The sequence below is a fragment of the Liolophura sinensis genome, chromosome 1 (genome assembly GCF_032854445.1).
Source record: "Liolophura sinensis isolate JHLJ2023 chromosome 1, CUHK_Ljap_v2, whole genome shotgun sequence".
Taxonomy (NCBI): domain Eukaryota; kingdom Metazoa; phylum Mollusca; class Polyplacophora; order Chitonida; family Chitonidae; genus Liolophura; species Liolophura sinensis.
In genome coordinates, this window is record NC_088295.1 from 59,171,890 (window position 1) to 59,198,942 (window position 27,053).

General features: G+C 39.0%; 1 protein-coding gene across 4 annotated transcripts in view; it reads right to left on the bottom strand.

The window, feature by feature from the left end:
* Positions 1-27,053, bottom strand: part of LOC135476125 (glutamate receptor ionotropic, kainate 2-like) — an 82,947-nt gene that overhangs the window by 18,289 nt on the left and 37,605 nt on the right. For all 4 annotated transcript variants that reach the window (XM_064756061.1, XM_064756053.1, XM_064756045.1 and 1 more), the window contains exons 3-7: positions 9,017-9,172; positions 3,746-3,997; positions 2,861-3,042; positions 2,331-2,384; positions 1,795-1,962 (exon numbers count right to left, since the gene is read on the bottom strand). In XM_064756061.1, the coding sequence (XP_064612131.1) occupies positions 1,795-1,962; positions 2,331-2,384; positions 2,861-3,042; positions 3,746-3,997; positions 9,017-9,172 (812 nt within the window). The remainder of the gene's footprint in view (positions 1-1,794; positions 1,963-2,330; positions 2,385-2,860; positions 3,043-3,745; positions 3,998-9,016; positions 9,173-27,053) is intronic.

Below are 27,053 nucleotides of genomic sequence, written 5' to 3' on the forward strand. Positions count from 1 at the left end.
GTATTATCCATCAGTCCCAAGAAACTATAGCCCATTACTTATAAGAGAAGCGCGCATTACTCAGTTGGACAGAGACACGATTCTAGGCGAAAAATTCAATCAAGCACCAGCACCCCCAATGGACAGCAGAATATGACAAGATCATATTCCATTTGTAATGTACATTTATGGGGGGGGGGGCGGATTTAAAGAGGACCTCCATCCGCTGCTGTCAGCAAAGGAAACGAACAAAAAACTATACAAACAATACATCGTCTTTGACACAGCCTGGAGCTGTTTTAAGACGGATCCTGTCCCAATTTCTATCCCCAGGAAGTCAAAACCATACGATGCTGACAAGAGTATTAGTAGATGAAATAGAATGCACTGGGAACACACTAAATGAAACCAATGATATCATTCGGCTGCCTTCCGTTTTCACCCCGAGACTCTGGAACTCTCATTACTTTAATATAACACTGATACATATTAAATACGTCAAGAACAGACATTATGAACCTTAGCCAACTGGCCAACAGATTTGTCACTTAACCATTCCGGCTCATGTATGGTCAAATATATACTGACGTCCAAATGAAAATTTACCAAGGCTCTGAGAGACGACCGAACAAAAGCAACCACATGTTGCGTATGCAAGAGATATGTACTCAAGAGAGTGATGTTTTAGGATGGTGTGAACTAGATGAGACTCCATGATAGGAGAAACATTTTCATGAACAGTCACACAAAGACGCATGTGTGTCCAAATGAAACAAGTTAAAATCGCATTTGTAAAGTTTCTTTTGGACGTCAGTATATTAGACGAAAAAGGTCAGAATGTATGACACGAAGAAAGAAATATGTACATCAATTGGATAACTCCTGAAACAGAGTAATCATACGACGCCCTAATTACTTTAAAGGCGACGTTTGCTTGTTACATTTCACAGGGATCTAGACATATCCAGATGTTAACTTTGCTCGAATTTTTTCGAAAACATTCCGGATATAAATTTATGCAGACTTTATTTGATTTCCGTCCCTGCCTTTATTATTATCTATCTTTGGGCTCATTTGTTTACACGTTGAACAATTCGATTATTTATTTATTTGATTTACTTTACGCAGTACTCAAAAGTATTTCACTTATAAGACAGCGGTCAGCATTATGGTGGTAGGAAACGGGCAAAGTCCGTGGATAATCCCACGACCATCCGCAGGTTACCGGAAAACCTTCCCATGTATGGCCGGATTGGAAAATTCGATTATTGGATTGATTATAATTAGGTTAGTTGCCAATAACACGTATATGTATACCATGCTTTACAGTTAAGTCCTATACATGAACACGCATGACTATGAGCAGAGATATGTTTACGTTTGTACTGACTGAGTCCGCTGCGTAAATATTTCAGTATGTTATAGAAATAGGTACAATCACACAAAGGGATACATGAGCTATTCCTAGCAGACCTCATGAGTATTTAGAAAATAAATCTGTAAATCCTATCAGTCATCATGAGTAATACTCGGTCGTGATTGTAGCTTCATGACTTCGAACAAAAATTGCAGAGCTGAGCATATAAAAAGAAAACGACTCAGTTTGAAACAATATTATGGCTACTTCATGGAAGCATATCTCATAAGGCGTTTTAAAACTGATAGTGTGCAGGCCTTCTACATGTAAATGCTCTACAGATATTCCCAAGATAGTTTAAAACTCGATCTTTGGGAACGAAAACCTGCCATGAACATTTTTCGTTTCTCATCGAAAATTCAGTTGAGAATGTTCATGTTCACAATGGTTCACCATACCTGCATCTCTCGTTGCCTCATAAGTGCGGATTTTCCCGTTCTCATTTCCTCCAATGCCCAGTCGCTAATCGCGTCACGTACTTTGGGATTCATTGGGTCAACAATTCTGAACGCCGTGACGTTGGCGCCGCCATGTTTGAAATCTTCCAAATCTATTAGACCCAAGTCCTGAAACACAAAATGTTCATGACGTTGAGGAGGAAACTGTAGAAGGCTTATTTGCTCTGTGGGAATGAGCATATATGAAACGGTAAACATGGTGTGTCAAGGTGGATTGATTTTTACTTAACTTGCCATTGCTTGTTCAGAATTCTTGAATAGATTACTTCTTCTCCTTCAATTACTGAATTATTCTACATCGCTTAAGTTTCCTTCATAATTCAAATCATTGCTTTTGGTAATTATGGTTTTTATTGCTTATTTCTATGCAAATTTTCGTTGATTATATACACTTCACCATTACACATCTCCAAAAATACGAGGTGGGTAATGAATCAGAACAGTTTCATCACCACACTGTGAATGAAAATACTTACTAAAGTCGTGAAAAAATAATGAAAGTACTGAGACATCATCTCAACTTGTAAAGCCTGAAATGAGATACAAACACAAAGGTATCTTATTATAGAATGCACACACATATGTATCCTAATCGTCTTTTGTAGCCTTGTGTAGCAATGAGGCATGACAACACAAAACACAGATGGCAGATAGCATCATACAGTACTGTATGGGAGATGTACTCACATAATCCTCGATGACATCCTTTATCAGTTTGTACAAGGAATGCAGTATCTCTACAGACGGGAAACTTAGTCGTTTGAAGACTTATAGGGCTTTGCTGATAAGAAGACATATTGGTTCATCCAGAGACATCAGGAACATACGTCGGATCATTACCTTTTGAAGTACCACCACTGTCTGTACCTAAATTGTGCGTTGCCATGGCAGTTAATCTGAATCTCAGTCATATGGCATGCCTTGATAAGCCAAAAGCTGTCAAATGAACGTCCAAAAGGACATTCGCACACAAAGGTTGCCTTACATGTTTTTTTTCATGACTCACCTGTTTTAACACCTGAAAAACCTTTGATACATGACAATCCACGACGATTCTGGATTCGCCTTTATCCCGCAGACTCTTCAGGATTGGAATGTAGTTTCCGTTCACCGCTTCTAACTTACGCACGGTGATCTTAAGACTGCTCTTCTGGGAAGCTCTAAACAGCTCTTGTAATCGAATGAGACCTACGGGGAGAGGGAAACAAAACACTGTTTATAGGTCTCGGTCAATTGGGGCTTAACATCGAACATACGAGCTAGAATACATCTGCTAAGCTGTATATATAGCCGGTGCACAAGACCGGGATTACTACTTGGAAATCTCGCGTTACTTTACGTCACTTCCGGTACTTTGATTAGAGTACTGTTGCTGTACAATATGTTATATTCGTCAACGTTATTGTTCACCTCCATCTCACACAATGGAAAGTAGATCCATGCTTGAACTTAAGTCAAGGGAGCATCCATTGGTGAACGTCTTCCATAATCTCAGATCCAAATCACTTTAAGTACGGGTTCATTAATAAGTATCACAAGAAAACAACGGAAATGTTGACAAAGTGGTCTCGAATCTCATTCATAATCCATTCATAAATATTTATTTTATGCTACTGAATAACACAAAAAGCAAAGTTGTAAAGAGGTACATATAACACCCATTTTATCACGGACATTTTTTCCTGTGGTCATGAGCTCGGTTACTAAAATTTTGATGTACGATTTGCATAAATTCCTCATGTTTTTTGAACGCTAAAATGCTAGAAAATACATTTTATTTCTCTCCGTTGGTGATCCACGCCTTTCTGAAGAACACTTCCTTAATATCCCGTGTTGACTAAAATAAATAATACAAAAGCGTGGCCACCTTGATATATAGATATTTACTTACCATCGTTATCCTCATACAAAATGGTGAATCGCTCCCACTTCCAGTACGTTATTAAGTCCAAATAGGCTTTGCTTAGTGTTGTATAGTGTGGGTATAAGTTCATTGAATAATAGTCTCGAATGTCATTCGGATCCCATCGGGTTTGCACGTGGGGTATTTCCATCGCGTCGCACACGGACTGCACATGCGCAGCAGACAAACTTGACATGGGTCCAAATATGGCGGCGACCCCTTCCTTGAGCTGTTTACACACTGTTAATGTAAAATATAAGATATATCTCAGTAACCCTTCAGGATAATTGGTGTATATACAACAACGGGTATCATTCGCACATAAATCAACAGGGGAACATGTTGAGTGGTTGATTGGTTTGGTGACAGACTGATTCAGTAAATGTATGGTTGATCAGATATAAACTCCTTTCGATACAAAATCATTCTCGTCAGTTACAAATTATACTGACAAGACACGACCAAGTGCTTGAGCTTATATGCTCAAAAATGGGCGCAGTCTTAAGTGTATGCGGACGACGTATACTGCATACAAACCTAGTTGTGCTAATCTGGTTGTGTATACGGCTGTCGTGACGTAGTATCAGAGAAACACGAGAAACATAAATATTAAAGTCTCAAGTGGGATTCAAGTGGGAACTGAAATCTGTCCCTACAATCAACAAACTGACTTAGGCCTAGCACAGACTTTGCCTTAACGTCAGAACTGTTTACTATGCTATATTACTTTTGATGTTTATTTCTTGCAAAACAGAAAGTGCATTCATGCCACAACAAAACACAACGGCCTTTGTTATCCAAGGTTTTACATCAGCACACTTTGACTTTGACAAACGACTGTGTGTGAACGACAAAACTTCGACAAGTGCTGGAACAACTTTGAAAAATATCGCTTAAATTTATTTAGCCGTAATGCTGGACGTACTGAATGTGAGGTTTTATTCTTCATTTCAATTCAGAATTCCCTAGTTCAATTCGGAATTCGCTATTGTGAATGCTTTGCTAAGTTTGTTTATCATGGACGGTTAGCATTGCCAACAAGATTTAATGTGGACAGGTGATGTTTCCTTATTCAAATATTCCTTAAGTGCAGTAAGAAATTACTCCATTCCAATACAGTAGAATGGTCTGTTTTGTGGAGAACGGTTCAGACAGAGTATCCGCTGAACCACAACGCTCTAAAAGCTATAGAAAACGATTGTGTCAACCATATTGCCGCTCGCAGCGAAGAGGTTCCATTGCAAACGGCTGGCTAAGAAATAGCCCGCGCGTGCTTTGGTGAATAGGAAGTCCTGTATCTGTCGGGTAGCCGACGGCGAGGAAAAACATCTCATTGACAAGCGGCCGGTCTTGGGCCGCTGGCCACGGATCACCAAAAAACCCCATCTAAACACATAAGTGGGATACAGGGAAAAACAACTATGGGAGGCAAATTGCCTCTGAAACGTTTCCTCTTTGGCGTTTTACTTCAGCTGCTTTTAGCACGCCACTCGATTTGATAGAACTAGTGTCTGTTTTCGCAGGCGACTCTGTGTTTGGATTGAGTACGAGAAGACGGTGCTAGAGGCGGATTAGCTGATTGGAAAGCTGAGCACAGGGGTATAACCCGGAGCTCCGTGGGTATCCCGCTCATCGGATCACAAGTAACCATCCACTTCCCAATCCCCAAATATAAGACCTCGCTCCTGTTTCCGCTACACGTTAGATATGGCGTACCACAAATGGCTGGCCCGAGGGGTAAGGCTTTACGGAGAGAAAATTCCGGGGTACTGTTACAAGTGCTGCGTAGAGAAGCTCTCCAACAAATGGAACAATCCCTGTGTCTTTCCAGGCGAAAACCGGACGAAAAATTTTCAAGATTCTTCCGCTGAGTTTAGCGACCAGAAAATTGAAAATCGCATATCTGGCTATCGCTGTTGTTGTTCGTAATTGCAGTTCGTCACTTCGGCACGCTTAAAATACAGGAGTGATAACACAGTCATTTGATCTTGTGTAAATTTTGTCAGTATTTCTCAGACCAAAATTTACACACGCCGAGGTGAAAATCAAGTCTAAACAAACTACAAGTTCCTCATCAAAAAACATAATTTTGCTGAGTCATACCCCATACTCCAGGATTTTTTTTTTACATCTGATTGACAAGTTGAGTTTCAAATGGGACCACAACTTGTTTGTTGTTAATGAAACAATTCTACCTTCGTCCAAACCACAGGATTAAATATAACGATGAGGGTAACTGGCTGATTTCATTCAATACTGTTTAAGAATTTATGTATGTAGTTGACTGGAGGAAATAAAAAAAACATCTTGAATAAGAATTGTTTTTTTTTTTGTTTTTTTTTTAAGTAAATTTAATAAGTACATTTCTGAAAAAAAAGTTGATAATGTGGCATCAAAGTCATGCTTATCAAAAGATAGTCCTTCAATAGATCAACATCGTGACAAAACTTTGATGTCTTCGGTTTCTATTTATTTTTCGTCGTACAGTGGTGTTTTATTGACCTTTGAACTATGAATAACACGTTCCAAATAATGTCTACATGATCCTGTTTGTGATGCCACGATAAGCCCGAATATGACTGGGTGGGAGCACTGTTGAATTTGAACTTCAACCTCACATAGACAATGGAAGACAAGGGTCCCCTGAATAAATAAATAAACTTGGCGGGGAGTCATTGGTCGTGGTCATCTGTCTTTAAGAGTACACAGTAATTTAGACAGGAACACAGGGCTCTCCGAGATCCTGGTGGCCACCATTAGACACTACAACAACAACTTTTGGGGACAACCTGTGGCTATGGTTGACTTAAGGACATCTGCGGGTAAACCAAACAAAGAGATCTGTTTTATCTTTACAGCTGCCACCCTCGGGCGGAACTTGTCAGCGGGGACAAAACCCAAAGACTTCCAGATCGTGAGGGGTTGAGCGAAAATGTCAAACATGGTTTTGTAGATGTAAAAAATATATGAGTGTACCAAATATCTGAAAAACTTGCTTGTCTCGCATAATCGAGTCTTCCCTAGAACAAAATGTACAAAAGACAGTGAATTCGCTCCTAAACTGTCAATAGGTTGCCTTAAAGAATTCGTCTTGTGTATGGCATGGCCAGAGAACAGTGTGGACATCTTGGTCACAAATGCAAAGTGGACAAGAAGGTGAAAGCTGCAACACCAAACGAGATTGGCTTTAATCAGTCCTCTATAGCAAATGTATTTGAAAGTAATGGCTATATAAAAAGAGGTTAAACACTTTTTTTCCTTAAAATAAACTGCAACATATGGAGTTCCAATCCTCTTTAAGCGCTTCACTGGCTTTAGGTATGATAAGCAAGCCTTTAAGAATGCCCTTGAGAGGAAAAAAAGAAAATTCTCAGGCCTCGATCAGTGGCAGTAGCTTTTCTTTAAGACCGCTTTTAAAAAATTAAATCCCCACACTAGAGAATAAAATTTGTATGCTATCACTTAGCATATAGATCTATATATTGACATGAAAATCCAAACTACGTATGTAGGTAGGTTGATCACATCAACTAAAGCAAATGAAAGTACAACCTTCGCAACATTCAGGGCAAAATTAATTCCAACGAATCAACAAAATGGCACAGTAATCTTAATCAATGACAATTAATGGAAATTCGGTGAAAAATAAGTCTGGGTTTCCGCGAGGGTTTTGTCTGAAGGAGACCTTACACGCGGGAATTGTACAGTTGATGTAGCTCAGATCTGGACTTTAATATCACACACAATTTCAGACTAAGGTCACCTTAGGGAACGGTCCAGGGGACTCGTAAATATGCGTTCCAATTTTAAAAGGACGGGGTGAATTTCTTAAGTTGACAATGAAAAGACGATTCAGTGGCATTGGGCAAACATTTGGCAAATCATAGCTGGGGTTTATCGCTGGGTCTATGAGACGACTGACACGCTCCCCTGAGGAGGGGGGCACCATAGAGCGTCAGGCGATTCGGGGCAACAGTTTGCCGAGTTCTTAAGCACGTACAGAGGAGAACTGTCCAGAAGTGCCGTTCTATAGTCTGAGGCCATGAAAACACCAAAAAGACATATCTATTAGATCATTTAGCCGTGGCTGGCGGAGCTGACATGGAATGAAGATTTATTACCCACAAATTGCACCAATAAACCCTGAGAGAGTGAGAGGGGTTGGTTTCTGTTTATTGTCTCGCGAACAATCAGACACATCATTATGGACACATTTTGTCTCGGGTTACAGCCCTTCTCCTTCATTTCGTCCACACAATGTCTTCAAACTTTTTTTTATCCAAACCCATAAGTTTTTTGGACGCACAAAATCTTACATGAATTCGCGTCGTCTGTTGCAAGTTTCAAAGGAAAAAATAAAATCAAAATATGAAGAGGTATTTTAAAACAGCTGCGTACTTGAATTTACATTAAAAAGTGCCCTGTATTGTTAGCAGTGCTGGTATATTAGAAACAAGGGCCCATATTTATAAATGTCAAAATGTTAAACACAGCTGAAATAGAAACATTTTCCCCCACGAAGTTTAAAATTTACAAACTGATTCTTTACTGCAGAACCACATTTTCAGCTCTTTCCTTTTCTGAGTTCGTGCTAACGAACCCACGTCACAGTCTCAAAGGAAATGTCACCTTGGTGTTTTCTTGGAAATCAGGTTTACATGTGAAACTGTTATGAAAGTTAAAGTAGAGCCATTTTATCCTACACACGTATTGCATCAAATTAGCTTCTCTATCTTCTCTACTGCATACTATAAAACTGTCATGATGAGGGCCTTTGTGGGATATGAAACAGCCTGATCATATTTAGAAATATACAAAAGGCTATGTCCTAATTTTATGAGAGCATTTCATGTAATTAAATCACTTAGAATAAACTAAGTACCTTTTCTTTCTTCCACTTTAAAAGAGGACTATCTTTCCAAAATTTTTCTATCGCATGTCTCTTTGTCCATATTACGAACGAGACGTTTCATTATATATCTGAAGTAAAATACATCTTCACGCTTTGACCCAATCAAGCTGAAGGGTCTCATTTAATAGGATAGGCAAAGACTTGAAAGCGAAGCATTCGTGCTGAAAGTTATTGACATTTTGCGGCCATCTTGAGATGGCAGTGTCAAGCGAGTCTGTGGTTAATCATCAATACTGGACTCAGCTTGACAACCAAAAGCGGACTCCAGCTGACATGACCAGCAAACAATCTTGTTTGGCCCTAACGACACATATGTGATCACTCCTTAACAACTTCAGGATGCTTACCTTTCTTTGAAGCGTGGAAGCTGTCGTGCGTAAGCACTTCTTGGACATCGTAAATGACTAACGTCTGTGGCAGGATGTTGTTGTTGACATTCAGCTTCTCGATGGCGTATTTAAACGCTAAGGCCTGGCCTTCATTTTCGGGTTCAAAGAGTCCTCCTGAAATGACAAGCACAAAAACTTCAGCTATGTAAATTTGACAAATCACCATTGATGCATCATTTCTATCTTAGCACACTTGAGAGGGCAACTCAGAGTGATAAATATCTATTAAGTCATTAGGGACGTTGAACAGAAGGATGTCTTTGGCAAAATACTTTGCATAATCTCAGAACGGATGGAGCAGACGAGTTTGACTGGTTGGGGGACCGTCAAACGCCCAGCCGTAGGACTTTGACCCCATTTTTATTGACGTCAAAGGTTCGTTTCTCACGTCATCATTATGAAATCGCGATAAAAACGGAACAACGTTACAGTAGAAACTAATACATTGTAACATTGTAGACGTTATGCAACTATCATTTATTGACGTCGCAATATATCAAGGTCCTGCTTCACACTAGCCCCACCCCACGGCCTTATCATTGCAGTGATATACCCCAACATCCTTCAAACTCCTATACGCTTCTGACATTTCAGGCCAAACATTACTGTCATGTTGTCCCCTTATGAGACACTATATTTGTCACGAAACAGTTGTGTATTACGCCATCACTTCAAAAGTCGTAGACATAAAAAGTTCAATAGGGATCCGTGTTGCAAGCTAAAATTTCGCAGGTAAGACAGAATAGACGAGTTGACGACATCGAAGACACTCTGGTTAAAATATTAATATATGCTACCCATGTAGCCACCTCACTGCAAGTTATGGCGATGGGAATTTAGGTAGACAGATTTCAAGAAGTTGTTTCGATTATATAATGTGAGATTAAGAGAGTTGCAGGGTAAAATGAACAATGTTTACAAAGGAGGAGAAAAAAAACGCCCAACAGCTCATTTTAGAATGTATGATAACACTGTAATACAGGAGAATCTGTCAATGCCATATGGGAGCATTCTGCCTTCCGTTATTAGCGGAGAAGCTTTTGTTTCGCGGTCAGCACCGAAACAAATTAGCCTTACTGTACGATTCAACACAGCACGCGTCCTTTCTTGTCAGTACAGTGACAGTTGTCTTGTCAGTGACAATTGTCTTGTGACAAGAAAAACAGAATTCTTCCATTTAGAGATTTAGGAAGCACGCGCGTGTTTGGAATATAAATTTGACGAACGTTAAATTGGGCACATAACACATTTACTGAAGTCTTGAAACCCGCCTCTGTATGCATTCTGCAGTTAATACCATCTGTGGAATAGCTACAATAATACAAGAGGAAACTGTCAGCGATTTGGGGAACCTACGAGGGAATAGCTAAGACGTCAACACAATTCTGTACATGTTTGTTGTGACTCCAATAAAAAAAGTCTAAGTCTAAGCATCAAACTGAATATAACACAAAATAATTTGGTGTTTATGAATGAATTATCCAATTTATGTTTGATACTGTGGATATTATAATGTGATCTTTATCAAGAAATCCTACACCAAATGATAATCACTAAGAAACTTTGAAAACTTCGAAAACATTTCTTATTTTATTATTACGTATCGTTTGGCATTCTTTATCAATTTTTTGTCGTTAAATACGGTTAAGAATACCCAGCCAAGGATTTGTGGAATGTTTCGTAGACTTCAAATTTAAACCACAAATGGATTTGAGCGCGCGATCTCATTCGTCTAGACACAAATGCATAGGTTATGAAAAGTGAACGCAAATCATTATATGAAAAAAATGTCTACAAAAATTTCAGAACATTTCATTTAACAGACAGTGATCAAATTTTTCAGATAATTTTAATTTCATATACGTGATAAATTTTTGTACAGCTCATTTAGAAGCGTAGTACGCGAACAGCCAGCGACATTCGCCCTATAGATCAGGCTGTAAGTGCGAACATCTTTATTTCAGTCTTGGCCTCATCGATGCTGTTAAAATGATAGAAGAGCCCTCAAAGACTCATTTTTAATAAAGTCACGTATCAAATTACACCGACGTAGCATGATTGATATATATAACACACAATTTAATTAAAACTCCAGTGAAGAAAATTGATATTTAATTTGCTGAGAAACAACCTACCGGTGATAAATTAATCTTTGATTATTTAATAATCAAGTAAAGCGTCTGTCTTCAATTATTGCGTAAATACATTATGTTTTAGCTGCGTTGAACACAAAGGCTATCGCTTCGTTGTAACGGATGAAAAAACATACAAATAACGCGAGCCGACAAAAAGTCAGCCGAAGCTGAGGACATCATTTCTATGAGAGATTTGAACACGGCATTCGATCAGATAAAGTAGCACTTTCGAAGTCAAACAGGTCAGTTACAATTAGCTTCTCATTGGATGTAAATACATAATAACAATCAATCATTAATTTGGTTGCTATTCACTGCGACATATGTCTATTTGCGAGAGCTGGTTTCTTACAGTAATCCAATCACAACCGCCGTTTGTTTACTTCCGCCCGCTGCGCAGGCTCCCATAATACGTCATACTGCATTAGTCTAGTCTCCGGCGGTATGACAGCCAGCTCCAGTCAAGTAGAGTCAACGACGTCGTGTTATGTTGTGCTGTAGATGGCTTTACATGTTACCGCGATGACTTATCAAGGCCATGACGGCATTAGTTACGGAACATAACACTATCCACAAAAAATCCGAATGTGGTACCGTTTCCAGTGCAATGGAGACTCGGATTCGAATTGAACTGGACATTATTCTTTGGCAATTTTTTGGTTATAGGTGACTACTTTGCCGATAAAACATCACGTCAATGGGCCGAATGAACAACAAATTCAACATCTCAAACTGCTTTTGGCAGGAAAGGCTCCCTTATTAGACTTATTTATTTATTTATTTGACTTAGGATACCTTAGGACATGATACTCAAGAATACTTCACTTATACGTCGTGGGAAAGTATTATGGTCGGAGGAAACCTCCTTATTAGAGGCAAAGCATGTCTGGTCATATACTTACGTTCGAATATACGACTTTAACCTGACATTACATTTACATCAATTAAAATAAAAGGATGAGATTCGTTGTCTCTTGCCATATTGATAGGTTAAAAGCAACGTCATTACCCTCATCCGACGTGCAAAATTCAAGTATTCCCATGACGATACTGCCGTTAAGAAAAATTCATGAATTTAATTTAATACTGATTTTAATTTTTTCCCATCTTTCACAGTTAATTATGGCTAATAACCTAACAGTACAAGAAAGAGTTGAATTGGTTTTTATGTTTGGAAGAGATGGGGCAACACACCGCTCTGTATGGTGCGCGCCTTCTGGGACACCGTGTATAAGCCATGGGTTCAAACTGTCAACTTCACTGGTATATGTAATCCGCTAAGAGGACACCTGTCCTTATGGTCATCCGGATGTTCTATCAGGAAACCAGACAGAACCAGATACATTTACAATTCTACCTACCGTTCTTGAAAATAGAAAACAAAAGAACAAAACCACTGTAAATTCGTTTTGCACTTGTTTTTGTTCTATACAGATATACTTTTATTGAGTTCTAGCCAAAATGTATTCCCTCCTTATCATTCCCACCGATACTGAGTCAAAAACTCAATATGAACTCTTGCCCTTTTCCTGACGCGTAAGAACTAACTTATGTATAAGAAAGCCAAAATCCTTTCGTATTCTGTAGGTATAACAGAGGTTCAACTATGCAATTATGAACAATGAAATGCCGCTTAAAACATTTTGGGCAATACGTATTATTTTACTCAGATATAATTGTATAACTATTCCAAAACACAACTTTACATATCAGCGTGTTTTAGCATTGAATGCTAAGTGATAAATTCATCTTAGTTATGTCACTGTGCTCTTTGTAAGTACAAAAGTACTGGGAAACGAAAAAATGCACATTACTGACAGAGATAGACTGGGTTATGAACATAAGAAATTTGTTTTGGCAACATCTACAGAAAACATGAAACAGTAAACCGCATTTTTTGAGCGCCAGACAAATTAACAGCAATCTGTAAATCATTGGATAGACATGGGCGGCTTTGCTAGTTTATTTGGTAAAAACAACGCCCAGGACCTATATGATCACTGGCTTGAATCCAGCTCAAATTTATTTGGATGTGACTTGACGATGACGTTTCTTTGGTCACTGTGCATATATAATGTCGATGGCAACTCAATGTACATTCAGCTTGTTCAGTATTATTATGACGCTTAAACCATGTTATTTTTTTAAATACAAACAAAAATGCAAAATAAACATAAATCCTTTATTACATGTCAGCAAAACAGACCGAGCACAGTTCATTGTGCAACTATAAGAAACAAAATAGCATATGCGGTCATGCGACATGCGTCATAGTTCCCATACATCCTCGTTGCACTGTCCATGTATACGTGTAGCGTATGGCTGAAAACCAGCCAGTCGTATAGCTCGCTTAAATCTCTTTCTGTGGAAGACGTATTCAGGCTAAGTCTAAAAGAAGGGCAACAGTGCTAAATCTGGCCTCCGGACGCCGTGTGATACCCAATGTCACCGATACTTAATTCCGTTCTACGGTTTTTCTTTGAGCTATGATTTCCGCACTAAGTAATCCTCAATTCCCCCGGACGACCTGCACAGACGGGCGGTCTCATTACTTGGTCCATTCATAAAGCGTGAGCAACTGCCTATTGACCTTTAAACCACTGTCTTTTCCAGGATTGGGGATATACGAAATAAACCTTACAGGTGGGTGTTTGGCGCTTAATGTTCTGTGGCCCCTATAAAGATTGTCTGTCGTATATAAATTAGAGGTTGGTATCAACAGGCCTATTGGCTTCTGATTGTACAAGACGGTATTAAACATACAAACGGATACAGGTCTTTCAAATAAAATGTACTTGCCTTTGGGATGTGATACAATTAAAGACGTACGGCATAGAGGGTAGGCCAGAGCAATGACGAAAGTGTGATATCTGGGTAATTGTCAATTCAACCAAAGCCTCAACGGAAACAAACCGCGACTTCCGATTTCAAAAGTCGTTCAAGCTAAAGGCCAGTTTAAAAGTCGACGTCGCGTTCTGGGCCCATCAAGTTTTTGGGAGTCAGAATATAAGCTCAGTTTTTGCGGCAAAGGATATCGTTGAGTGAGCAATCATGTAGCACTTCCCTACTACATAGTGTTGAGCCTAAAAGCAGAATTTAGCTCACAGATGGAAAGTTGGTGCTTTTCCTGGACGTGGCATCATTTTGACGTCAACTCCTTGAAGGTGGAAGAATCTGTCTAAACATTACGCGGGCTGACAAACCAACAAGTCTCAAGACAAACTCCATCATGTCAGCAATCAGCTGTTTTCTTCCGCGTTGCCATAGTAACCGCTTGCTCTACTTCTTTGATACGTCAGCCTATACGTAGCTGGGTAGGGCGTAAATGTCAAAACGTTAACAGATTTAAAGACTTGAGACGTACCCAAACATTGAGAGAAAACTTCAAGTGAAAGGAAATGTACCTAAACAAATGCATTGTTATCTCGCATGTTTGAGTGCCGTGCATACTATACTATACACTACTAGAAGTGATAAACCACTTCACGCGGCCCAGCTTGTAGTTAATGCAGACGAGATGAAACACCTGTCGCCAGGCAGTTACATGGAAGAGCCCATAATACGACATTCATATCCCACCCGTCAACATGAAATAGGACGTTCCAATTTCAAGAACCATTTTCAACACAACGCCTGTTACAATATAAAAATACATATATGTATTTTCATACAAAATATAAAGCTGACTGAATGCAATCGATTCGCACACACCAGTTATCAAAAAACTTCTAGTCAGATACAAAAACAATATTAGATTTCCATTGTGCAAGTTACTAGCCTACACCGCTCAGTCAGTCAACGCAGTGTGCGAACTGAACATCTGAAGTGTTACTCAGAAAATGGATGGATAGATCCAACACATCCGCTATCCCACCACCCCTTTTCGTGACAACGCTACATTACATTCTGTTCCCGGTGAAAGCAATTGTGACGCCATGACGTCACAGAAAAATTGAGCATCTCTAACCAATCTGTGGGACATCCAGTTGACCTATTTGCAACAGTACTGCTTGTGATTCGTCGGTTGCTTGTTCTTGACAGTTCGTACAGGTCTGTTGGTTTCAATACACGATCAAGAACATATTTCTTAGATGACAGAGGTTGGGATAATGCTCGGAGAAGAAAGTCGCTTTTACAAGATGGGCTACCAGACCAACCTCCTGACGTAAAACGGTAGTTTAAGCAAAGAACTGGCTCCTAGTACGCGAACTAATTGGTATTAAGCAGCAAGAGCAACGTCTGAGACGAGTAAGCCAGTCAAAGTCGCCTATAAGTCACTGCATCAACAAAAATGTAGTGATTGGTGAAATTTTCACTTCAAACGTATAGGAAAATCTCCAATGTTCTTTAAACTGAAAGTCAACTGTACGCCATTTGCCTGCCGAAGTTTCATCTAATACTGTCATCTATAACTTCTAACCTTGCACCTGAAACTAAGGCGTTTGCTCTAATGATATAAACCAATGAAATGGCTGAGAGGAAACTTTTGAACTATTGACCAGCTGCCATGGAAGACATAGCCGCGACTGGTTGTGAATTACTGACTGACCATCAACCAACTGACCAACGAACCAATCATTTGTCTAAACGCATGTCCACTTCATAACTGTCTGACGGTCCTACAATATCGAGTGAATGGGTGATTATGGTTTAAAGTCACATGACAATATCAAAGAATAACCACGGTCAATATTATCGCCTGTAGAAACAGACCAAGTGATAAAAATCCGTCTATAATAACCGTCCTTTAATTTGCTGGTCCTTGAAAAGTTTGTGAATTGATGTCAATCCATAAATATCATGATGTCTAAAAAAAATCTTCAACAGATGTTAGTATACATACTTTCAGGTCTATAAGTCATGCTGTAACTGTTTTACCTACTACCATAGTAGTCTATTTTTTCATTTAAAACACCGAGGAGTCCAATTATTATCCGCATTTCGACCGCAACCGGACATATTTCCTTGAGCTCTTCCCATTCAATTCCCTCCATGACACTAATGCATACTCTTCACAATACAGTAAAATATACTGCCATGCCATAAACATAGACACCTGGTTTATTCCACCATAATGTCTGGCGTGTAGTATCAGTGAAATATTCTTGAGTACGGCGCAAAAGACCAATAAAATACCTAAATAAATATCAACAATTGGTAAAGCCTACCGAGATGAAGTATGTCACCAGTTACATGTTACAAACAGTCTGTGTAGTTTTCATGAAATAGTCCTTGCTTGGAATTCCGTATGTTGCACAGTACATACTTTTTATCGTGTGGTTATATGAAGTGAACATGGCGACTGTATATACATGTACTCAAAAAGAGGCCAATGCAAAGGTTGTGGGTTTCCCTAGATATCTTCTTCACTAAATTTAATCTCAGCAAATAGCTTTCGGCAGTGGCGTACAAACCTTGACTGACACGATTCAGTTGTTAAGAGAGCTTATTTTTCTTTCGTTTCTCGGTCAAGCTTAAAATGAAGAATTCCGTGTAAAATCGTTACTTGTAACAAGGGATTGAAAGGTAAACATCATGTGTTTTATTCAGATCTCGACACGGTTGGTTAACTCACCACGAGAGCTTTAAAACCTTGGGCGAAATTTACAACCACAGTATCTTCTCCGGGGACCACCTTTTAGATATCGACAGAACAGGAGAGTTGAAAACGAGGTAAAATACAAAAGGATATACGATCCCTCCGGCGGGAAAATAATAGAAGCGTGTACAGGCTGAATCTACATTGTCAGTCGTAGGCATTCTGACCCGATCCTTATATAGGTCGTCATGCTAACAGGTAATCAGTGTGTAACAAGTACGCTTTAATGTAACCCTATATGCGAAAACACATGCGATGTCTCTTTCAATAGGGCGCTTTTTTACAGAAAGTTCAGCTGCATCTTGAGATCATCAGTGACACAAAACAACTAGACACTAGAAAAAACGATCTCCGAGGATTAAGAGGTGGTTCTTGAGTTACGCCATCCTGAGTTCCCATTTAGCAAACCATTTAGCACAGATTTACATGGTGTTATCCAGATATGGGTCTACAATCATTCCTGAAGGGCTGACTTTCTTATACAAAGTTTTATAAAAAAAAAATGGATATGACATAATTCTGCACTAAGAACGAACATTACGAATAGAACATTAAAAAGCAGTCTATATAAATACGTGTATAGAACGGTACATAAACTGTTCCATTAGATTTGAGGAATACTGCGTCCAGACAGAGTCATATTTTGTTGAATTTACTTATAATTATAGAGCATTCGCAAAACACATTCTGTCATAGCTAGTCTCAAAAACAGTTTTACATAGATTTCTCAAGAATGGGACATATGCATTACATTCTCAAGAAAATATCTGAAACAACATTCTCATGAAAGGATTTTGCCCACCCATTCTCAACAGAAATATTTTCCCCTGACTTCTCAACAAAAGATTTTGCACCACCATTCTCACGAAAGAGTCAACACACAATTAGAAGCTGTCGTAAACTGATCTGTACGGAATGGTATATGTAATGGCATTTGAAAGGGAATCTCTCTGAGTTTGGCGTGTATATATATATATATATATATATATATATATATATATATATATATATATATATATATATATATATATATATATATATATATATATATATATATATAATGGCTTCTTTAATGATATATGCTCTATATGCTCAGGATCTTTAGGTGTTATATATATATATTTTTTGTTGTTGAATTATTTTTACGTTTTGCTTTTTTTCTTGAGTTAAAGTATCTGAGCTTTTAATGATTGTTAACATTGTGTCACAATGTTTAATTCTTACGGCGATAAGAACATAACAGTTCAAGTGGAATAATAAAAACCAGGCTTAGTATATAAACACAAGGCAAATTGGATTAACCGAGTTGAGTGCTCTAGGCTATGAAGTTAATGTCATTTGCCTGTCACTTTGATGCACTTTTGTCCAAGGAATAATATAGGTCCATAAGAAACTTTATACGAACGCTCTGATTCGGGACAAAGATGAACTTGTTCGTAGAGTTTTCCTTCAAATACTTGTTTCACCATATATAGGTTAAAATAGCAGGCTTGTCTATATACGGCGATTTCGAACAGCCGTATATAGACAGGCTACATATTTTGTCCAGGGTCCAACCCGACACTCAATCGCATTTCGGATTCTAAACCTCATATTGAGAGTAGGCTTAATTGTTTTTAGAACCTATACACAGTCCGCATGTAACAAATCTGGTCACGGCAATTGACACTTATTTGTACATATAATACTATGGAGTTGTAACGTTACAACCTAGGGAAGTCTCTTTACGCCATGACATCGTCGACGCTTTATAGCGCAAATCAAAGTATTGTTACAATATATATAGAATAATTAATATTATCCATAATCGATGAACTTATATTATCTGAAATATATATTTTAAAGGATTTGAAAGGTAAGTCAGTTAATCGATGTCATTTTTTTTTGTGGATAGTTTTTATATATCTGCCCATGCAAAAATGAAGTAATTTACTTCACGACAAGATAGGTATTTTGAGACGTTGTGACGTCATAACTCCAAATCCCCGTGTTACGTCTAGTACACAAATACTGGAATACTGGACCCGTATTTATCAAGCAACTTAAGACTGGAGTCAAAAACTGTAAGTATTTAAAAAACCAAACCCAAAAGATAAAGGGAGTCAAACTGTGGTTGGTACATTGTTCTGCGGTAAAGAATCAGCGTACATAATAAGACTTCATAGAGCAAAGTATTTTAATTGCAAGTTTCGTTTCATTTTTTGTCTTAAGATGCTTGATAAATACGACGCCAGGAGTCGAATTGCAGAATAAAGTATATAAAGATATCTGGATGAAGACGTCAGAAGCAATGGGACTAAGTATCATCTTGATATCGTTTGCTTGTTTTGGAGTTTCTCAGTATAATCTGGATCTTGTCACCACCGTATAATTTTGTCCCTTTCCAGTGCCCTGTGTTTATTGTCCAGTCAGAAAGGACCACATATTCACTGTGTGCTAACACGATCGAACATGCCATAATTCGCCCTTCACCTGTGACAATTTGCCGACCATATCACACTCTGTCGTTGCTGCTCGGGTTTTACTTTCCATATTGTATTCTTTTATATCGAAACCTATACGAAAAAGTGTCGTTCAATGCACAACGCCAGACATGCATTAAAAATCCCTACATGCAGGCTGCTGCCCAATAAAAGAGGATTTAGTGTAAGTGACCGTAGCTCTCCGTGAATGCACTGTGTTGAGTAAGATGTATGACCTCTTATAAACTTGGTGAGAAATAACCTGGATATCAGGCGAGTTTAATTTGACACTCTTACAGAAACATACTGCAGGCATCAAAAAAGTTTAAAAGCAACACGAATGTGTCTTTCAATGCACTATGCATTCGTCGGTCACTGTAGCGTGTGTATATGACGCTATCCGTTCCCCTTTCTCCCCTTTCCCATGTAAATCCTATATATGTCGTCCACAAGAAACTATCACACCCCGGACGATGGTATTCCTATATCGGTTATCCCATCGTCTCCTCTGACCTTTAAGATTCCTGGGATACACGCAGTATTAGGTGTCGATAAAACCTGGCAGGTGTGGGCTAAAACCCGTGTAGACAAACAGTTCCCTACCTTGTCTTCAACATGCAACATGCCAGACGAAAGCATATCTTCAGCACCCGCTCCCGCAGAGGCGCATATCTACGACGTACAAAATAAACAACGAGATATCGAAATAAAGGTTATAGTGGTATGTCTATATACGACAGAGACATAACACCTCGAAGGGAAACGGACGAAGAAAAGAGCGTGCAGGCATTAACAGCGATGTATCAAATAACGTATCAATACCTTGATGCTGATTTCCAGAAAGCGCGGTTTCGCCACGAGAAAAAAATGTAACGGAATTCGCCTATCTCGAAGAGACAAACACAGGGTGCTATCTAAGTCTTTAAAGGCATATCGGATAACGATTGTACACCCAAACCGAGGGGCGTTAGCTATTAGAGACACAGCAGTGTTGTAGTACTTGTACTCCATGTGTCATTGAATTTAAGGACGTAGTGTAAAGACAGCTGCGTATTCATCCTAACTCGACAACCATTCATTATTTAGCGATCGAACGAAAGCATACTGTAATGTGTGTACAATTAAAGCAAAGCGCTTGGATTAGCTACTCATTAAGGTGCCACACGATGTCTATTTAAGTACCATGGCTACGGATTGCATTAAGTATATATATATATATATATATATATATATATATATATATATATATATATATATATATATATATATATATATATATATATAGCGCACGCATATATTTAGACGCACTGTCATGCAATATTACATGCCTCCTTGCAAAACGAGTCATATGATATTGTCTATGCTTGGTTAACTTAACTGACCAAGTCCAAGTTTTTCGGTTTCTAACGTGTTCCATCCATGGCTGTCACAACGCTTCAGTTTCTATATACATGTATTACTCAAGTCTCACTTTCATTTCCATAACTTGATTTTTTTTTTTAAAAGACACATATGAGGATATATATGTGGGACAATAAACGTTGCACTATTTTGAAGTATAAAAGCAATGTCAGAAACGAAATCAATACATACCACGTTTAATTAATCAAGTGAAACACGCAGTATTATATCCTAGGTGACATGTGTGCGGCGAATTTTTGTCGTGACAAGTGTTGTAACGATAGTTCACAAGAGGTGACATCTAACAATGAAGGAAGGCATCTCTACGTACGGTTGTCACTTGCTTTTTTTTTTCAACAGCCACTCATGCGATTGACTTTACACTTGCAGAAGCTACCGCTAAAAACCCAATAAAGTGTCGAATGTTCGTAAAACTGCATGAGCAATTTAGACAATGAAGACATCCTGCACACTTCCCTGAGTTACTATACAATAGGAAGTTGTAGCATACAATTCACTCCCTGTGGAAGATATGAATTGTTTCCAGTGTGCACTGTGCTGGTTAGATGTGATCAGTCTAAACAAGCACTCAGCAAATTCTGACATCTTTTGAAAAAGTATGAGACTATAGTCACATGTGACAAGTGTCCTACAACAAATGTCATGCGACTGGTTGCATAGTATTTACTATGTAACTTCAATTAAGACGAAAAATATCATTTCCTGTCATATTTCGAAAGAACTCCAAAGAATGTTGCTTCGTCCGTTTCATATCATTATCTCTTCAGTTTGCAGCAAGTCCTTTTGACGTGATATTTCTGCTGATTTATCCCAAAAATTTAATCATACTTTATGTAATACATCATACACGATGATGTAGTGACGGTTCTAATCCCGTTACGTAACATCTGATATATCCGCTGATATGTCACGTCATTTCTCGTGATAAGTCATGTGAGCGATATTGCCTGTGATGCCTGAGTATCACTGATCTTATCTTGTCGCCTGAATCTCACTGGTCCTTAGCAGAACTAATCTTACAACATACACTCCGGCGTCACAAGTCAAGCCGACCTGAACAAATTGGGTTTGCCAACGGGAACAGCTAATTTGTTACTGATTGACTTAACTCGTTTAAGTACCGAGGCAGTTATGAAGTTAGCATAAACACTGGATTGAATGACGCCTGTACGAAGACGGAAAATTATAAACAAAGACCCGGAGCAAAGCCTTCGCTTGGACAGCTATTACAGTGCGACTTTTCGAGCCGACGGCAAAAAGCTTTTTGGGAAGCACTTGTGTCAGTCAGAACGGCAAAGGTTTCCTTGACCCGTACATTTTCGCGCTTAAGGCATTCCGCCAATTACAACCCGTCCCGCTGGCATCCGGTGAGATTGAAGAATAAGCATGACGCAGGCAATTTCAACGGCAGAAAAATTGTAGCCGGGGCACGAAACCGTTATAATATGGTATTGTTATTTTAATTATAAAGTGAGTGACAATAAGTCCAGTACGTATACAAGGCCATGGGCTTTGACCAAAGATGTTTTCCACTGATGAAAAGCATGTAAAATTTCTAATTTGTAATTTGTTTGACAAATATAACGCTGAATTGACAGTATAATTAGGGATTACATAGTGCACATTTTTAGCTCTATGTGTATTTTGTTTTTGTTTACACTACAGGCATACAGGACAAAATCTTTCCACATGCAACTGATTGTAGTTTGTCTGAAGCCCTGTTGTACATGTGGGCATTTCATCGGCCTTATACGAGCAAGCTGGATAAAGCCTATTGTCCTTTAAAACATTGTACAACTCTGCACTTTAAATCCATCTCTACTACAAACCTGTATTAATTCGTTTATACGTATTGATCCACGGTTTGTGTTTTCTTTCCGTAACGACATTCTCACTGCATGAATTTAAATCTCGACTTTCGATAAGGAAGTGGAGCTCCTCGGCCGGATTTCCTATTATCGTATTCTGTATAGAACATCGATACCGCACAAGTCACACGTAAACACAACAATTCTATTCTACAATATGGTGATATATCGATGTATGTAGCTCTTAATTCCTTCTTACAGCATACTGATTCAGTATGATTATGTTTCGGTAATGTGCGCGTGTTATCATTGTTTTCAGCTATATGACATTTTGTGTGACAACTCAAGCGTTCTTGGAGCTGTTAAGCTAATAGCTTCACCAGTACTGCTAATTAATCTATATGATAGCAACCCCTTGTTAGTTTAATGAGACATAGCTGGAAAGGAGTTCGCCCAGAGAAGCTACTTCCACATTCCACAGTCCTCTTTAGGTATCGGCAGTCGTCTGCGGCTATGTTGTGTCATCGTCTCTGCATCAAAACCCCATTGAGATTCCCGCACTATCTTAGTGGAGCAGAGCACTATTGATTATGTATTTATCGGATCAGCTGTCTCGGTAATGATTTGCTCTCCCTCGCCCGGCGATATGACACAAGCGATACCGTGGGGCTGGGATACTTAAGCCGAGGCTATCATTAACATCTGAGTAACCAAACCGCTGTCTTATAAATCCTTCACCATCCACGTGTGCGCGGTTCGAACACGTTATTTGCCATGCTGAAGTAATTTGTAAAATGGTGCCATAACAAGTTAAAGCTCCGCCTGAGGGCAGGGGAGTCGACATACCAGGCTGAGAAAACGCGTTCTTGACACACGCACACACGTCTGTAAACAGTTATACAGCATTTCAAACAGTTTATGAAGCACTTGAGTTGAAGAGGGTAGTTAATGTAATCCAACCAGCTTGACACACGAACTAACGGCTTTTGGCTGTGCTTTTAAGAATGTAAGTACACATAAAGACGAAAGATCTTAAGCTAAAACATCCAAATTTAAACATTAATTTCTTAGAACAGATTTCATTAGCCGTGGTTCATTTCTCTGTTACGTGAAACTGAATGGTCACAGATGCCCAGATAATGATATCCGTTTGTGTTATTATGAGATTCATGTGACTGTTCATCAACTCAAGGGAACAGATTCAAAATAAGTGTTTTAATGACACTTATAAATTTGCATCAAATCACAATGGCACAATTTAATACGCCTGAAAATGGCATGACACAGAACAATGCTCTCTTCTACAAGCAACGTTGAAATTATATTCCAATCATTCAAATATTTCAGTGTTTAACTAAAACAAATTTAGCCATTAAGCCGTTTGAATTGTTTTCTCGTGAACATTCCTATATGCTTTGTTGCATCAACGTACCGCCAATAACCCGTTAACCTTTACACATTTGAAAACAGTTAAAACAGCAACTTTGCAAGTACAATCAATTTGCATGGAGGGTTGTATTTAGAATACTGTTATTTATCCAATGTGGAGTCATTAAACTGAATCAGTCACAAAACTATCAAAGCCATCTGTGATGATCAGAAAATTTTCTGAGAACTGGACAGAACACGATGCGAGGGAATGGAGCGAGCTGAGGAGTTGATGCGGGTTTCGTGTATAAAAGCGTGGGTATGTATGGGCGTACTATGAGCGCTTGTACATACCCCTGTTGCAATGCCCGGTGGACATTGCAAGTGAATACAGCCTAGTACACAGTAAATAACCACAAATAGGAGACGAATGAACGGCAGTATTATCTTTTGGGCAGAGCATGTGTACAATAAATGTGAACAGGTTTAGTGGCCGTGTATGTTTGAGCTGGAATCTGATATCTAATCTGAGGGCCTGTTGAGCTAAATAGTCTGTATTGCCTTTATGGGCTATCGCCATGTATGGGGATGTAGAAATGCCTGGTAGATAAGAAATAATGGGTGTACCAGCTCACAAAGGTCTTGATGCATGTGGATGCGTGTGTATTGGTATCTTTCGAACACCGTTGTAATAATTCCAAACGGTACAAACTGCATGAGCGAACTCTCAGTTCCGAACCTGCCATTGCCCCGGTGAAAATCTGATGTTATCTTCTAGCATACGGAGCGTTATCTTTTCTTTTTTTTAAAACATCTTCGGCTAGGTTTATCTCGCTCCACCTCACCGATCTCTATAATCTATAATATGCCATTTCCACACTCAGCGTGTACGTATATATAAATAAATATAGGACCACTGGTTAAGATAGGTGTGATACAGTTCATACCCCACAATGCCTACAGGGGTCGCGAACGCCATGGCCCAGTGCACTTTCTGTTGTAAGAAGTCCAACTAGCCCAATCATTGGGGCCATTAGAGATGATAATTAAATATAACATGGGAGACTTATTAATGCATACTTACTCGTGTGCCATCAGCTAGTTACACAACCACACGTGTTTTTGATCAACACATTTTAATAACTCTGTGCCATGTTTGGCAAATGTTTAATGAACGTGCTGTGACTGTTAAAATGTTTAGAACCATATATATCAGTGAAGTAAAGCCCCCCTAAGCATTCTGTCCATTTTCCTTGTCATTTCCGCCACATAATGCGACGTATGAAAAGGCGCCTTACGTTGGTGTGCTCTAGACTTGGGGTTACGTTGTTTATATAGGAGAACCACTATCCCGATTGGAACATTCATCTTGTGCCAGTTAACATAGCCTATAAAGCATCACGTATAACGGTTTTATCACATGACTTGAAAACGCACAGACTTTCGCATAGGTTTATAAGGACGCACTTCTTCAAGGTTAGGAAAGACAGGCTTCGTCTAAATTTAGAAGAACAGGCTTCGTCCAGATTTAAAAGGACAGGTTTCGTCCAGGTTAAGAAAGACAGGCTTCGTCAAAATTTAGAAAGACAGGCTTCGTCCAGGTTTAAAAGGACATCATTCGTCCAGGTTTAGAAGGACAGGCTTCGTCCAGATTTAGAAGGACAGGCTTCGTCCAGGTTTAGGAGGACAGGCCTCGTCCAGGTTTAAAGGAACAGGCTTCGTCCAAGTTTAAAGGAACAGGCTTCGTCCAGGTTTAGAGGAACAAGCTTCGTCCAGGTTTAGAAAAACGGAATTCGTCCAGGTTTTGAGGGACAAGCTCTCTCCGGGTTTAGAAGGACAGGCTTCGTCCACTTTTAGAGGGACAGGATTCGTCCAGGTTTAGAAGGACAGGCTTCGTCCAGGTTTAGAAGGACAAGCTTCGTCCAGATTAAGGGTAGGCCTTGTTCAGGTGTGGAAGAACACGCTTTGTAGAAGTTTACAATTTCATGTTGTGTTCAGGTTTAGAACGACATGTCTGGTTCAGAATTAGAAGGTCTTAGATTAGATAAGATGCCTCGTAACAATCAATTTTTATCAAAAAGAGGCAAGTATATAAAAACTTATAAACTTATTTTTGTCTATGATGTACCTTGTGTACTTTGGACCATTGAACTCCACATTTTACGTTGTGCCCACAGTTAATCCAGCCGCACAGTTTTCAGTTTTGACCTTTTTATTCAATTTATAATGAAAATCTCGAAGAATTCTCCATACTCCATACAAAAGGTGGACTAGCATGAACACGTTCCCATAGATCACAGACACAGATCAGAGAGAAGCCGTAAATACTGAATGAACGATATTCTCCCATGTGTGACAATCATGCTCCATCAAGACATTTACAATGTAACACGTGGCAGACGGTGACAGCTTTCGGTAAGGGACCTGATTCGCCACCAACCCCCCATCGTGACGATATATAGAGCCACATATGAAAATCTATGCATTTCATTACCACTGTTTGTGAGCAGGGGACAATGAGACACGCGTTCTGAGGTTAACTAAATAAAGTTTGGTTGTGTATATCTCGACAAACATATGGCGTATTCCGCAATACTGTTTTGTACAATGATCGGTTTATACAGAGTAGTTTGTATATAACGAATACACACGATCACAAACTGACAGAGTGAATACGTGTAGTTTGGTACAAAATTCAATAAATATTGTGAATATGTGTTATGTAATGCAAGTCGCAGTATACATGCAAATGGAAAAGTGAAATAAAAATGAGTCTTATAAAATCTACGAATGTAGAATGAAAAATATAACTGCAGCACAAACTTGGAAAATTAGTGAGAAATAGACAAACACAGTTCCCCATAAATTGAAGAATGCTGTGCAGAGCGAGAACTTTTGACTATATTACAAGTTTTAAGTCACTGGATAGATAGCTATATGACAAACAATGGTCGGTTGAAGGAGTGTAGTTTGCTTAAATGTTAAGCCATGCGCACAGAGTAAACTACTCATGCGATGTTGATTAACGATCAGGTTTAAGCCTATGGCTCAATGGAAAAATCCATTGTACTGTATCATTAAGAAGCTGACTTAAGAGGAATTAGACTCCTTTCCCAACGTGCCAATGATAATGCTTCGAAATTTAAGCCATTGTACCTTGAAGGAAGAGCTGATGTGGAAAAAAGAAGTTTCAATGGGTGG